General features: G+C 36.6%; 1 protein-coding gene across 4 annotated transcripts; it reads left to right on the forward strand.

The window, feature by feature from the left end:
* Window positions 1-800: 800 nt before the first annotated feature.
* On the forward strand, window positions 801-13778 carry RUS3 (root UVB sensitive protein (Protein of unknown function, DUF647)). Of its 4 annotated transcripts, none has more exons than XR_013234824.1 (16): window positions 801-927; window positions 1043-1100; window positions 4135-4194; window positions 4275-4313; window positions 4413-4475; window positions 5161-5217; window positions 6178-6241; window positions 7412-7495; window positions 10045-10127; window positions 10203-10332; window positions 11104-11196; window positions 11372-11510; window positions 11580-11620; window positions 12484-12671; window positions 13095-13243; window positions 13410-13778. XR_013234824.1 is itself a non-coding variant. In XM_077355243.1 (16 exons), the coding sequence occupies exons 1-15, from the start codon at window positions 806-808 to the stop codon at window positions 13191-13193; spliced, it is 1320 nt and encodes a 439-aa protein (XP_077211358.1). In that variant the 5' UTR covers window positions 801-805; the 3' UTR covers window positions 13410-13778. The 4 variants fall into 4 exon arrangements, 2 of the variants coding, with proteins under 2 accessions (XP_077211358.1, XP_077211359.1); XM_077355243.1 differs by having other exon boundaries at window positions 13095-13193; XR_013234825.1 differs by lacking the exon at window positions 12484-12671.
* The last annotated feature ends 788 nt before the right edge of the window (window positions 13779-14566 follow it).

A 14566-nucleotide genomic window follows, 5' to 3' on the forward strand; every position in this document is an offset into this window, starting at 1 on the left:
CTTCTCTGTAGGATGATTCTAACGCTTGTCGTACATTTTAAAACTCCAAAAATTAGGGCAGAAAGTTACGATTGATGATCTTTTGTTACAAGAGGACTTCATGTGAGCTCCACTACCCTACACGCGGCACATGTGACCCCTCTTTTGTTTTTAGTTAGCCATTACATGTGGATTTTTAATATCAAAGAGTTTTCAACCCTCACCTTAGATACGATACCATGTTAAACAACCATTTACTCCACAAGCTTACGCCGCTATTTAATCTTCTATAGTTTTACACTCACCTTAGTGGCCAAGAATACTGCCAATAATCCAATTTGAACATCCAAGTATGGTATTTGCTAGGCAATTTCGCAAAAAGCTATTCAACTCAGACCTTTGCCTATAGCAAATATCCCTTCAGCAGTATGTTATTTTTGCTGGATTTGTTTGGGAATTTTGCCAACTTTTGCAAGATAGAAAAGCCACCTCAGATGAATTAAATGAATAAGACAAAATTTGCTGAAAAGTGAGCCTTGATGGGCTGTTCGTGCATGCATAAGTCACCCGCGAAATGCGTTTCCGGACTGTCAAAAACTACACACAACCAACGGTTCATATTTAATACGTGGCTATCAAATGAACGGTTTGGATCAATTAAACATGAGACCCCACTTTCTTTTTGTTCTCTTGCTAGTTCACAACCGGGCCCACCAAATCGTTTGAAAAACGTGCGTCCTAAAATGAACGGTCTGGATCTCTTGATCAATTTGCCACCCCGGTCTATAAAATCACTGATAAGCGCTGGACAGTTTCAATTTTGTCCATGGAAAGAGAAGAAGAGTCTTCCTCGTGGATCACAATCGAGGAATGGAGTGGTTCTTCTTCTTCGAAGCTCTCCAAAACAGCTCTTTTGACTGCAAATTCCTCAAATTTTTCCATCCAAAGGTTCTCTTTTCTCTTCATTCTCTCTCAACTTTTCGATTTTTACTGTCTTCTTCTCATTTTTGCGATTTTCCTCTGTATCTTGTTTTCTTCATTTGACCTAATTTTCTATGAACAGATCTAGCAGTCGATTGAGCGAGTTATGGGGGCAGATTCTTGGGGCATTTGTACCAGAGGTAAGTACAAGTTTCAGTCTCTTCTTTTCATTTCCCCTTGTTATAATATTCTTTGTTAATCGATAAAAAAATAAGTGAAAATGATATGCAAGAAATATATGATTTTTAGATGCCAACCTGTTTACACCCTCAAATTCAAATTTGGAAGAAAGATCGCATGCTAATTGCAAAAGCCTCAAATTCAAAATTTGAAAGATAGATCACATGTTGATTGCAGAAGGAGGACCAGTTACACAAGGGTTAATCAACAACTACCAGGGCCAAAGTGTATAAACTATAAATAAAGTAGGAGAAGAATTTCAAAGGGATATATATCATCACCAACACACATCTTTATCCTTTACTTTATCTAGGAGTAGTTTGCGACATACTTCATTTACTTCCATTAATCTTTATTTATGCATTTCGATTGTGTACCGTGAAGACATCAATGAATATTGCCTCGAAGAAGGTATTCTCTGGTCCTGTTCTTTGTTTTTTTTTTTTTTTTTTTGATGGGTAAGCCGGGGTTTGGCGGGGGGACCCCTACCGGTTTATTTGATAAAGAGAAAGATGATACAATAATAGGCATAAAAACCATCCTTAACTCGGCACGTGTGAGAGAGGGAGAACCAAGGCTCATTACATATGAGTGACAAACACTAAGCCTAAGAGATCTAAATGCTCATTACTTGTGACTTGCATAATCAACTAATTTGGTAGGGTTTTTTTGGGCTATTTGTGAGCATCTTGGCCAATTTTTGTTGTGATTACCTGCCATGATTCATTTGATTCCTCAAGTTCTGGATTCCCTTCTTCACTATCCTCTTGCTCGACTGGGATCAGGTGGACTAGATGACATTCATCCGCTTATGATACTTTCTTTTTTTCGAGCTTCTTTGGGACCTTTTGTGTTTGTTGGATTGTCTGCCTTTTCTGAGGAGGGAACCTCTTTAGGGTCGGACTAGTCCTCTAATTCAGTGCCCCGAGGACAGCATATGAATTGCGTTCTTGGGTCTGATTTAAGATCTCTATGCCCTCCTCCGGGTCAAGGGATTCGAGAATACTGAAGTCATTTCCATGCTGGGTTTCATTTTGGCTGGTAGAGGATTTGTTGGTTTGAACCCTGCTGGTTTGTTTAGCGTGGCCTCGGTCTTGGGTGTCCTCGGGGCCTTGCATTTTTCCTTCTGGACCTTGTTGATTCATATGGTGTTCACCAGCTTTGTTGCTATTGCTCATCTCTGAAGGATCATCTGCATTTTTTCCTGTGATTTTCTTTTTTTGAACCCATCCTTGCTTGAGCATCTGGTAGGGGATGGTCTGAGGCTTTGGATTGTGGGGGCATTTCTCCGAAGTATGGCTGAAGTCCTTGCATTGCTTGCAGGCATGAGGCTTCCAATCATATTCCTCACTTTGGGTGTGAGGACCAATGGGGGTTTGTATGCGGATGAAGTCTAGAAGAGGATCATCAGTTGATATTTCCACACACACACACACACACACACACACGAGCATAACTGAGCCTTGAGGCTTCTGCAGTCTGTGAGTCCATGAATAGTAGGCGCCCAATGCAACTTGCAATTTTTCCAAGACCTTTGGTGGTCCAGTATCTTAGATAGAGGCTGGGGAATCTGATCCAGATTGCGATAGATGAGAGCTTTTGCCACTTGAGGGATCTCTCAGGGGACCGTTTCTGGAGTATAAGAGCTCTTCCTCTGCAGGTGGTTGTTGGTGATTCCAGTACTTTGGTACAATCTTCCCCGAGAGAGAATTTGAGCAAGAAAAGGCTATTTGGGAGGGCGATTAGTTGGAACTCCCCTTTGAGATTCCAAATTCTCAGTAAGTGATTTCTCAAGGCTACGTAGTACGGTCTCCTTCCCATGAAGTATCCCAGTAGACAGTGTTGCCATTTCTCTCTTGCTTCTTCACAGTCCTCCTCATAGAAGTAGGCTTCTTTCGAACCATCTTCAACTTTCTCTGGGGTGTGGAAATCCACTTTTGTCTTTAGGGGTTTACTTGGCGATTTACTCAAGAGGTCACTCCATTTGCTTTGAGAGGGAGTCTGGTTTAGAAATGGGTCTCTGAGAGGGTTTTGCTTTTCTGTTTCTTTTCCAAACACCGGGTCTTCTTTGCAAGGGTCTTGGTTGGAGGTGCAAGGGCTCAAGTTTGGGTAGGTTGGGCAGGATTTTCTTTTCTTTTCGATTTTTGAGTTACCTTCTAGACCTTTACCACTTTGATTTGAAAGGACTGCCTGGAACCCAAATCCAATTCCCGTCAGAATTTCAAGTTTTCCTGCTTCCACATGTATGGGGTTGATTGTGAGTTCTTTGGTGAATTTCCTTTCTCTTTACACTAAACGAATTGTTGAAGTCCTTGTTCACAAGGCAATCGAACTAACAGTCGGTTGATTATAGTTCGTACATTATACGGAATCGAGTTACATCTTTATTAATTGGAAAGGCATTTGAAAACCTTCAACCGAAGGATATTTTATCTTGTATGAATAGTGTGTAGTATTTGTGCACCAACACGACCACTGTCTTTTCAGTCATGTTTTGATTGTAAGGCTCCGTTTCTTTTGACGTAAAAATCGATGTAAATTTGTTTTAAGTTGTAGAAATGAACATAAAACAAATTTTACGTCCATTTTTACGTTGAAAGAAACAGAGCCTAAAAGAAAATACTTACCCTGTGGAATTTGATCTTCTTGGGAGGGGGAGCAAGGTCAATTCCTCAGAGCATTGGAGCTGATCCGATCGTTCTTTTTGTCTTTTCAAATTCACTTCAAAGTTGGGTGTAAAAATATTCTGAATGCATAAAGAAAAGGGGAAAATTAATTGTAGTTGAATATTTATGTGCAATAAAGTTTGTATTTGAAAATTTTGAATTTATCTGTTGATAATGTCATTAGGCAGACCTTTTGATGTGCTTATGGGTAGAGGTTTTGATGTGTTATGCATCTCTGCTTTGGACTAATAGAGTTGCATATCATTTCATTTGATGTTTATCTTGAGACAAATTTAGTTCTAATCTGGGTTTGTTTTTGAAATTACAGGGCTTCCCGAGTAGTGTAACACCTGATTATGTTCCTTTCCAGATGTGGGATTCTTTGCAGGTAATGATTAACATTTTTACGAGGTGCAATCAAATGATGCCACTTAGTTGTGCATTAAAGCTTGATTCAATTTGCTTTAGGGACTTTCAACATATATTCGCTGCATGCTTTCAACCCAAGTAAGTCCATACTCCAATGGGACCATTTCAATTCTTCTTTCTCACTAAGGCTTAATTTTGTTACTTTAAATGCTTGTGTACCTTACGAATTGCCATTAGGCTCTGTTGAGTGCTATTGGAGTCGGCGAAAAATCTGCTACTGTCATTGGTGCTACATTTCAGGTAAAATATCTCTCAGCAGGTACTTCTTGTGTAACATGTTTTTATTCTAATATCTATATCTAATTCTTGCCTCCATGACATCTTTTTTTATGCTATCTTTAACCAATTATTAGTCACAAATGTACCTTTGGGACGTAGGTACTCACAATTGAAAGTTTTGCGACTATGTACATACAAGTTATGGTCTTTTGGATCATTTATATTTCTGTTGTGCTGTTTTCTCTACTCAACTAAACCTTTGTCCCAAACTAGTTGGGGTCGGCTGCTGTATTCTCATGATTAGGAAGTTAATTTTGGCTAGTCCATCTAATATTGAATGCAATAAATAAATCTACAAAAAAAAGATAAACTAGCTAAGTGTTTCATGAGTAAAATTGGCTACAACTGATTTCATACTTGATGTCTCAACAAAATTTGTAGTCTTTAAGGAAACCATGATTTGTGGCCATGTGTGCTTTTCCACTGATGATTTTGATTAGCTAAATTCGGGAAGAGGAGAACAAAGTGGGACCTAATTGAATTGATTGTTTTGACATTTGATCAACTTTCTATTCTTGTTTCTTTGACCTACTTAATATTAGCTTTTTAATTTCAAATTGTCAGTCCTTTTTTCTTTCACTTTATGCTAATTACATTCTTTTATTGATGTGCTAACAATTGTCTTTTGATTGGAAACTACAAACAGTGGTTTTTGAGGGATTTTACTGGGATGCTTGGAGGCATCTTATTCACCTTTTACCAGGTATTCTAATCTATTGTAATTGTAGATGTTGAGTTGGACTTTTTTAGTTTTCAAAGCACTTGTACTTCTTCTAAATGATAATTTTGCTATTGTAGTGGTTAAAAATAAATTTGGCATCTTAGTTTTCCTTGTGGAAAAATGGAGGCTTTTATGGGAACCATCATTGTTTGGTTCTCTTCCCTATATAATTGCATACAAAAACTTTTTCTTCCTCCCTACCTTTTGATTTTCATTATACTTTGTTTCTCAGTTTCAGGTTACTTTTCATCGTTGTATTTTCATAGACCCTCTCGGTCTCGTTTTTAGTAATGAAATCCTTTCACCATTCAAAAAAAAATTGCATACAAAAACTATTTCCTTTACAAGGTTAAATTTCGGCCGAAAAACCGAAATTTCGGATTTCGGTTGGGATCGAAACCGAAATCACAAGAACCCGAAATTTTGGAAATATCCCAAATTTCAGAAATCTTGGCCAAAATTTTGGGGAAATGAATTTTTTTTCCACAAAGTTACTATTTTTCCGAAATTTCTGCTGAAATTACCGAACTTTCGGCATAATAATGTAATGCCTTTTTTTCCTGAATTTTGGCCGAAATTTCTGTTTCGCCGAAACCAAAACCAAAACCAAAATTTATAAACCTTGTTCCTTTATAGGTTAGGACATAGTATTTTTTTAATTGTAGGTTAGAAGTTAGGACATAGTATTTCCATCCATAAATTAGGCATTCCCAACTATGCCAGTGATCTTATTTGATTTACTTTCATCTTGTTTCCGATTCGACAAACATGACATGGTGGTATGTCTAATATAACGGTGGCAATACCAACCCCTTAAGCGCAATTGATTTTGTTAATTACTATTATCATATTCATCATTGCTTATTTAATTGCCCTTCTCTTAACTTCCATACTATTCTCTTATAATTTAAACATGCCATTTCATAAATGACCATTTTCCAGGGTTCTAATCTTGATAGCAATGCCAAGATGTGGCGTTTAGTTGCGGACTTTATGAATGATCTTGGTATTCTTCAAACCACTCATCTGTTTTGAAGATTCAATTATACACATTTGATGATACCGTTGGAACTTTGACATGCGTACATGTGTGCATGTATCTCTCTCGCTCTCTACATTCAAGTATATGTATGTATCTATATTATATATTTGTAGTGTATGTATTGAATTCCTTTGTGTTGATCTTAAAGTCTACATACAAGAACTTGGTTTAGTTTTAGTCAGTTTCCTCCCAATTGAGTTTCTAGTTCCATCAAGTTATCAAAAGAGTCTTGGGCATTTGGCTGCATACCTCAAAATTCTCATTTTTGCTTGTTGATTGCTTGAGATGGGAGATGCATAAACGGCTCATTTGACTGGATTGCCACAAAGTTAGCATAATTTGCTTCTCATTTACATTGACATTCCTGTTATTTCTCCTATTCAGACCTATGTTTCCTCTGTTTCCCCGTCTCTCTCACACACGCGTGCATGCGCTCATGCAAGCGCTAGTGCACACCTCCAACTCTAGGATTTGAATTTTTGTTATTATATATATTTTTTTGATAAAAAGATTTGGCGGTATCTATTCATTAAAATCCATTCATTCTTTAAGTTGCCCTTCCGATCAAATATCTTGGCCTTCCTATGGAAGATGCCACCTCCTCTGGCAGTGTTTGTCACATACTTAAAAAGAGAAGTGACCATCTTGCGAACTCTCAGGATACTGATTCCATATCCTCCTTTCTTCTAGAGTGATTAGAAAAAGATGGTGTTGATCATCATCCTAAATAAATAAATGAGCGACCTCGATCCACATCTATCACGAGTCTTGGTCAATCCTTCTTGGGAACTAGTGATATGGAATGAACCTTCGCTAGACAACTAAAAACCTTCCATTTGTTTTTTTGGTTTAAAACCTCATGCAATATATGATTGAATCCAAGGTTTTAAATTTCGACTGAAATCCGAATTCCGGGTTTCGGTCGAGAACGAAACCAAAATTGCATATACTTTGAATAGTGGTTGAATGTAACAGCTTTCAAGATTTCAACTATTCTGTATCAATAAGATGTTTGTTATCTTCTAGTGGATGTTTCATTTCCATTTTAGTTTGCTTGCTTTGTGTGAGGGTTTCATTCCTTTATTTAATCTGTGTTTGTAAACACTTTTATGAAGCCTTTTACTGTGGTTGCAGGAATGGTGATGGACCTTGTTTCTCCTCTGTACCCTTCAGCCTTTGTCATAATAGTTTGTTTAGGGAGCATCTCGAGATCTTTCAGTAAGTTTGCTGTAAACCTCAATTTACTTAAAATATTGCAGGTCATCAGATGGCATGCAAAAATTGCTAACAAGTGCTTGACTGCTATTCTTCTGATGGAAGGTTGCAATCTTGCTACATAGCATGTTTGTGGTATTTCATTGAATATGCTGCATTAATTTTTCCAGTATAAAACCACGTTAGCATTTTTGTTAAACACTTTTTTATACACAAGCTAAACCAAAAAGGGTCTTGCAACTTAAGCACTGCTGTATGCATGATGTTCCTAGTAGTAGGGTTTATGGAAAAACCCAAAAATTAGAGGAAAAAGGGGTGGTCGGCTAGGGTTAGGGTTGAGGGACCAAGAAGAAAAAAAAAGAGGAAGATGGGAAACTAGGATATGGTACCTTTAAGGATGGAGCGAGACAATCACTTCCACCTTTAGCTCTGATACCATGTTATCTTCTACATTGGATAATAGAGTAGAAGAGAAGAGATAGAAGATGAGAGAAATGATGTGAGAGAATTGTTCTCCCTCCCACACGAAAATCATATTTATATAAGATGTATAAAAATTACAAGTATGCCCTTAGACATGAGAAATACGTCAGTTACATAAACATTATGTGAAAAAATTGGATGTGGAAGTGTGGAACTGATACTAGTTTTCATCATATAATGGAAATATTTGTATTGATAACAGTTTTGTTGTCCCACAAGAAAGATACATTTGATATAGATGTGTGGTGGTTGGAGAACAATTGGGAATAAGTTTGGTTGCTTCCATAGTGTTTTTTAATTACTTGGTGACAGTAATGCATAATTTGTTCAGGAAAAATTCATGGAGAAGATCTTAGTTACAAAACGATTACAAAACAGCTGTTTGTATATTCCTATGTATATTACAAAAGAACCACATTGACCATGAACTTATGCTGGAAGAAAACATACGCAGCTGTTTTTCTGGAGTACGACATTAATTTTGTGATTTAGCTGATTCCACTTTTCTTGATTAAGGGGTTGAAAACTTGAGAAGATTTTGCAGATTCAAACCCTTAGGTTGTGAGGGCCATTCATGCACGGGGTATTGTTTTTCTAAGTTCCAACTTACCCATCAAATGAAGAAATGGTGATCTTCTTGAAATGGAATGGTGTCTCCATTGAGGCATGCAAGATTTTGCGGATTCAAACCTTTAGTTGCTTGAGAGCCATTCTTTTAATGCACAGGGTATCGTTTTTCTAAGTTCCAACTTACCCATCAAATGAAGAAATGGTTGATAGAGATTAGGCATCATGCATAAATCTGTCGACACGCTTCATAGAGATTAGGCATCATGCCTAAATCTATAGCTTTTGCAAATGGGAATGACCCATGATGTAGCACAATCTCACATAGATGTTGTCCCTGATCCAAGGTCTGAGCGACAACAATAGACAAAGAATGGCAGAAAAATTACGGTTGATGAGGAAAGTCTTGATGGTTATGGGCCCACTTCAAGGCTGCTGTTCATGAGAAAGCTGTTTGACACACCCACTCTGATGTGTTGCAGCTGTTTTATTTCCTTTAGTTACTGTTTTATTTCTTCTGTTAAGTTACTTTGTGTTAGTAGGGTCCGTCATTAGTTTAAGTCAGCAGTTTATGTTTATCGTTTAATTTGGTGGGGTCTATCAGTTATGAAAATCACGCAATTAAATGTGTGCGTGCGTGCACCTCTTGAAGATTCTTGTTACTATTTTGAAAGGAATTTTCTCTGGGTCTGATTACGTTTGTAATCAACCGAAGCCCTAATCTGTTTAAACACTCCATCATTTGGAAGTGTTTACAGCAAAAAGTGAGTCCTGTGATATATTTTCTGTTGAAATTTATTTCTGTATTGAATCTAGCTATGGATTCTTTAAAAAAAATCTGTAACCAAAAGCTACCCGCAGATTTTTGGTCATTTTGTTTTGGTAAAGTTTCATAATAAATTGGAATCAGAGGATCAATCGTAGACTTGTTCTACATTAGCCACAAGTTCCCACAAGGCCACAACCCCACCAACCTCCATCATAGTTCACAGTCAAAAGAAGAACCAATAGCCGAACATGGATATTTTGATAATGTCTTCAAGGGGGGCATTGAGGATCTGTTTGCACCCAAATTTTGGGTACTTTTCCATTTTTAATATTAAAGAGTTGTTATGAATTTTGTTTATTTTTCACTAGTGTTAAGTGGTTCATTAGGAAGGCTCCGTTCATGTTATTTACATTTCCTGTTTTAAGAGCGATTCCCATTTACGTTTCTGTGGCAGTCAATGATTGGTTCGAGACTTTCCTGTCCGGCTGTCCCAGTCAAATGCGGTTTCCGACCTTAGTTGTAGCATATGCTGCTTATTCAGTAATGCAATTATGTCTATAAGAGTTTGAATGCTCCAGAATTTTCAGTTCACTTCACATTTTGATTATAGATAGCTATGGTGGCATGTTTTCTTAGTCACTTAAGAATTATCTAAATATGCAGTTTCTGGATTTGGTTTTGGGATGACTGGGTCATATTCATGGATCCCTTTTTGTATCATGTTCCTGTATAGCTGGTGTTGCAAGTGGAGCAACTAGAGCAGCTTTGACGCAACATTTTTCACTTGAGAATAATGCTGCCGATATCTCTGCGAAGGTACCATATCCACATTAACAGTTGGAGACAAAATTAACTTAAAATGCTTGGTCCATTAACCTGGAGTTTTGACAGGAGGGAAGCCAAGAAACTGTCGCAACAATGGTTGGAATGGTACTGGGAATGTTTCTGGCTCACATCACCAGGGGAAACCCTCTAGCTATTTGGTTCTCCTTTTTGTCTCTTACCATGTTTCATATGTACGGTAAGTTATGTTTCTATCATGTCAAACCTTGGAAGTTTCTCACTAGTATTTCAGGCTAGGCATCATTAAAATGTTCCGGTGTGCTGGGTGTATATCTGTGCAGTCAAGCCCGTGTGTTGCATGGATTCTTTGCCCCCTATGCCGAATCCGTGTCGACACGTATCGACAAGCAAATTGGACATGGATTCGCATCGGACATAGCCGGATTCTTTTCGTAACTGTGTCCCGCACGAATCATATTTTTTTATGGTGAATCCGACACTTCATTGTCTCTTTTAAAATGCGAATCTAATATATTTTCCCTTTAAACACATTTCTTAGCTTTTTTAATAAAAACACATCCCGTCCTTATATTTTCCCTTTAAACACATTTCTTAGCTTTTTTTTAATAAAAACACATCTCGTCCTTTCTTAATAAAAAACCCAACGCCTTGACCCTCCCCCCTTGAACATCGACCCCCCATTCTCCCTTCTTCTTCAACTCTCTTAATAAAAACCCTAATGTCTCTACCCTCCACCCTTAAATTTTCATGAATATATATATATATATATATATATATATATATATATATATATTACATTTTAAATTTTTTATTTTATTTAATAAAATTACTGAATCCATGAATTCTACTTTTTGGGGTTTTCCGAATCCGACACCTCGAATCCATGTCGGATCCTGATACTTGAATCCAAATCCATGCAACACAACCGTGCATGTATTTGAGACCATGCTTGTGTTCAATTTTTAAATATCTGGCCTGCTATTTTCAGCAAACTACAGGGCTGTCCGATGCCTCTCACTTTCAACAATGAACAATGAAAGGAGTTCAATTCTTTTGTATCATTTCATGAAAACTGGCCAAGGTGATACATGAAACCCATCAAACATTAGTTTCTGTACTAATTTTCTGAACTTATTTGTCCTTTTATATTCACATACGTCGTCATAGATTTTTTGTTAATTTATGAAATATGTACATTTTATTTTCAAATTATTTCTATCCTTAAGCTGAAATTCTCCATTTGGATATTTTGCTAGTTCTCTCTCCGCAACAGGTCTCACTCATGGAGCACATTTTACCAGTTTGGGCCAGTTCATGGAGTTCAGGAAGTGCTAAATTACTACACCGAAACGTACGGTTGGGTGTGAAGGTTTCGTCACTAAAACATCCTGAAATGTGAGTTACTAACTACAATCCTCTTATTGACATGAGACCATTATTGATGGTTCATGCAATGGTTAACAGGATGGAGCTCTTACGTTTGGCAGGTTCTCACTACAAGAGAGGTAGGATCTTTTTATCATACTTTGATGTTTGAAAAACTTGATGATTGAGAACTTAGTCCAAACTCTAGTTTTATAAAGAGTCAGGTTGTTCAGATCTATGTCGCAAATATTGTTCTCGGGAATTTCTCGGCAAGGGAAAATATTGGGATATATTAATTTTTTTTTGGGTTTATATTGGGAAAAATGGTAAAAATAAAATTATTCAAAAAAATATAAATATATAAAATTTAAGAAAATATTAAAATAAAATATCATGATATTATTGCGATATTTTATGATAAAAATGAAAATATCGCTATATTTTTTAAATTTCGAGATATCAAAATGTCATGATAAAAACCATGGTTTTAAATTCGACCGAAATCCGAAATTTCGGGTTTCGGTCGGGACCGACACCGAAATGTCACATACCCGAAATGGTATTTTATTTTGTCCGAAATTTCGTTTTTTTTTTCTTTTCGAAATTTCATCCGAAATTCTGAAATTTCACCCAAAACCTGTTTTTTTTTTAATTAATTTAATATTTTGCCAAAATTTTCAACCTAAATTACCGAAATTTGGTATCGAATAAAATATTGTTTTTATTGTTTCGCTGGATTTCGGCCGAAATTTTGAAATTTCGATTTCGGTGGGATCCGAAACCGGTACCAAAACCAAAATTTAAAAACATGATAAAAACGCAATATTTTGAAAATATCGGAGATATTTGTGACGTAGGTTCAGATTAGGGAGTTCTTCATTTACTCAATTGAGTTGAACTTCGAATCAAAGGACTAATTTGCGGGTTGGTTCCGAGTTGTTCAACTTTTGAATCCCTAGGCTGATGAAAATTTCTCATATAGATCTTTGCTTTTATTTCCCAGAAAAATACCTTCTATTGGAGAGAAAAGGAGTTATCAGTGTGATTACTCATAAGCAGTCAACACCTGCGGATATTTTACAGTCATTTATCCATGCACTTGTTATCGCAAGTCTCATGGATAAAACCCAATCCGCGCATGCAGGAAGTCGACTGTGGAAGGATAAACACTTTGATGATTTTAGAGCAAAGGTACCTTTCTCTTTCCAGCGGCTCTTTTACAATTTTAGGTCACTTTTTTCCTGGAACTCAAGGGGAAAGACCATTCTCTATTTGAATGAGTGGGGAAAATTCTTCTCCGGATCGTTAAGGGACTGGTCTAATTCAATTTAGTCGATTTATATCTAAGGCCTAGCTAATAACTATGTCTCATAACTCCATAAACAACCAAGTTTACAATAATTATCCCTGGTAGATTTACATACCAAATGTACAAATATATATCAAATTTTTTTCTTCTAAACTTAACAAGCATCGCTCTTTGAATGTATACATAGCCAAAATAAATTCCATTTTACCTTTCAAAAAAAATAAAATTCCTTTTACATTTCAGATTTTCAGGTTTGTGTATGCTGTTTCTAATGCCAATAGTGACTGCCTTCTGCTTGTTTACAGCTGCAATTATTAGGGTGGAAGACAGAACGTCTTCTGTCACCTTCAATTGTTTGGAGGGCGCATTGGGTTCATGGTCCTTTTGATGAAAAACTCAACTAGGTAACTCCTCCGCAATTTCATGAAAAATCAACCACTTTTTGGAAAAGAAGGTATCCATTTTCTTCCAGATCCGGTCGAGCCTCGTGCCTATTTCTGTTATTAGCTTCACAATTCACAAATGCATTTGGTTAAGTCATACTTATTCATTTTAAATTTTGGTAGATATAGTATCTAAGTCAATTATATTACATAAATTCATCTCTTTTTTTAACACAGGGTTCTAAACATGCTGTTACAAAAGTCTCCACAGGACAAGGGTTTCAAGGGGAATCATGGGAAGTTCAAGTTGATGATCACTACTGAAGTTTTTTTGGTGGAAACACTGCAAGTAGTTGGCAATATGGAACCACCCTACTCAGGCAAGTATCATTGGGTGATCCCTCTCAAGCCTTTCAGGGGTGCTGACATCATCCTTTGGAAACTGTTTGAGAATGTCTATAATTTTTATTTTTATTTTTGAAAAATTGAAATGTCTGTAATTTAGAATTAGATTAATATTAAACTTTCATCTGAATAGACATCCTTTCCTGAAAAGAAATAAATGCATTTTTTGAGTACCAAAAGGAAATAAATGCATTTTTTAAATATAGATGCATACATGTATTTTTTTCATGCATATGAACATGTTTAAAAAATTAAAACCATTTGATGGATTTTCTATATCTATTCATGCATGTGTACATGAATTCTTCTCTTTATAACCTGTCAAGAGAAAAAAAAAAGAGTTTTTATGATCATCTTGGACTGACTATAATTAAAATTCATACAATAGTAATGCATTACAAAATTGAGGCGGCCAAAAAATTACATGAATCAGTAAGGGCATGTTGGGCAAGGCCTCTCTCGAAAATATGCGTGGATGCTTAGGAAAATCTCATTTTTCCGCATTTTTTGGCCTTGCGCGAAGTGGAAAGGGGGAAATGGGCTGGTCTGATTATTTGTGGAACTGCATCTTTCAGATTTTTTTATTCTCCGCAACGGAAAATCTGCAGAACCCCTTCCTCTGAATGCAACCTAAGGGGCCACTTGGATACTTATGATAATAATAATAATAATAAGGGATTTGCTCGGGGCAATTTTGTGGAAAGCCATTTTGCAGCTCACTTTTGCAGGAGAGAAATGCGACCTCAGGTGAATTAAATGAATAAGACAAAATCTGCTAAAAAGCTTGCTGATGGAAGGAAGAAAGGTTATTGCATTTTGACTTGTTCTGCTATATTTTCTAATTGGTTTCGGGTATGTCCGTGCCAGCACTCTTTAATATTTTGTAACATAGGATGGGACTCCTGGTCCCGAATGCTACCTTAATATTAATGAGATATGTCAATTTTCAATTTAAAACAAAAAACTCTGCTAAAAAGTGAGCCTCTTTG

The sequence above is a fragment of the Tasmannia lanceolata genome, unplaced genomic scaffold, assembly GCF_043159265.1.
Source record: "Tasmannia lanceolata isolate RefF3 unplaced genomic scaffold, GAP_Taslan_0.1 ptg000015l, whole genome shotgun sequence".
In the NCBI taxonomy this organism is placed as follows: Eukaryota; Viridiplantae; Streptophyta; class Magnoliopsida; order Canellales; family Winteraceae; genus Tasmannia; species Tasmannia lanceolata.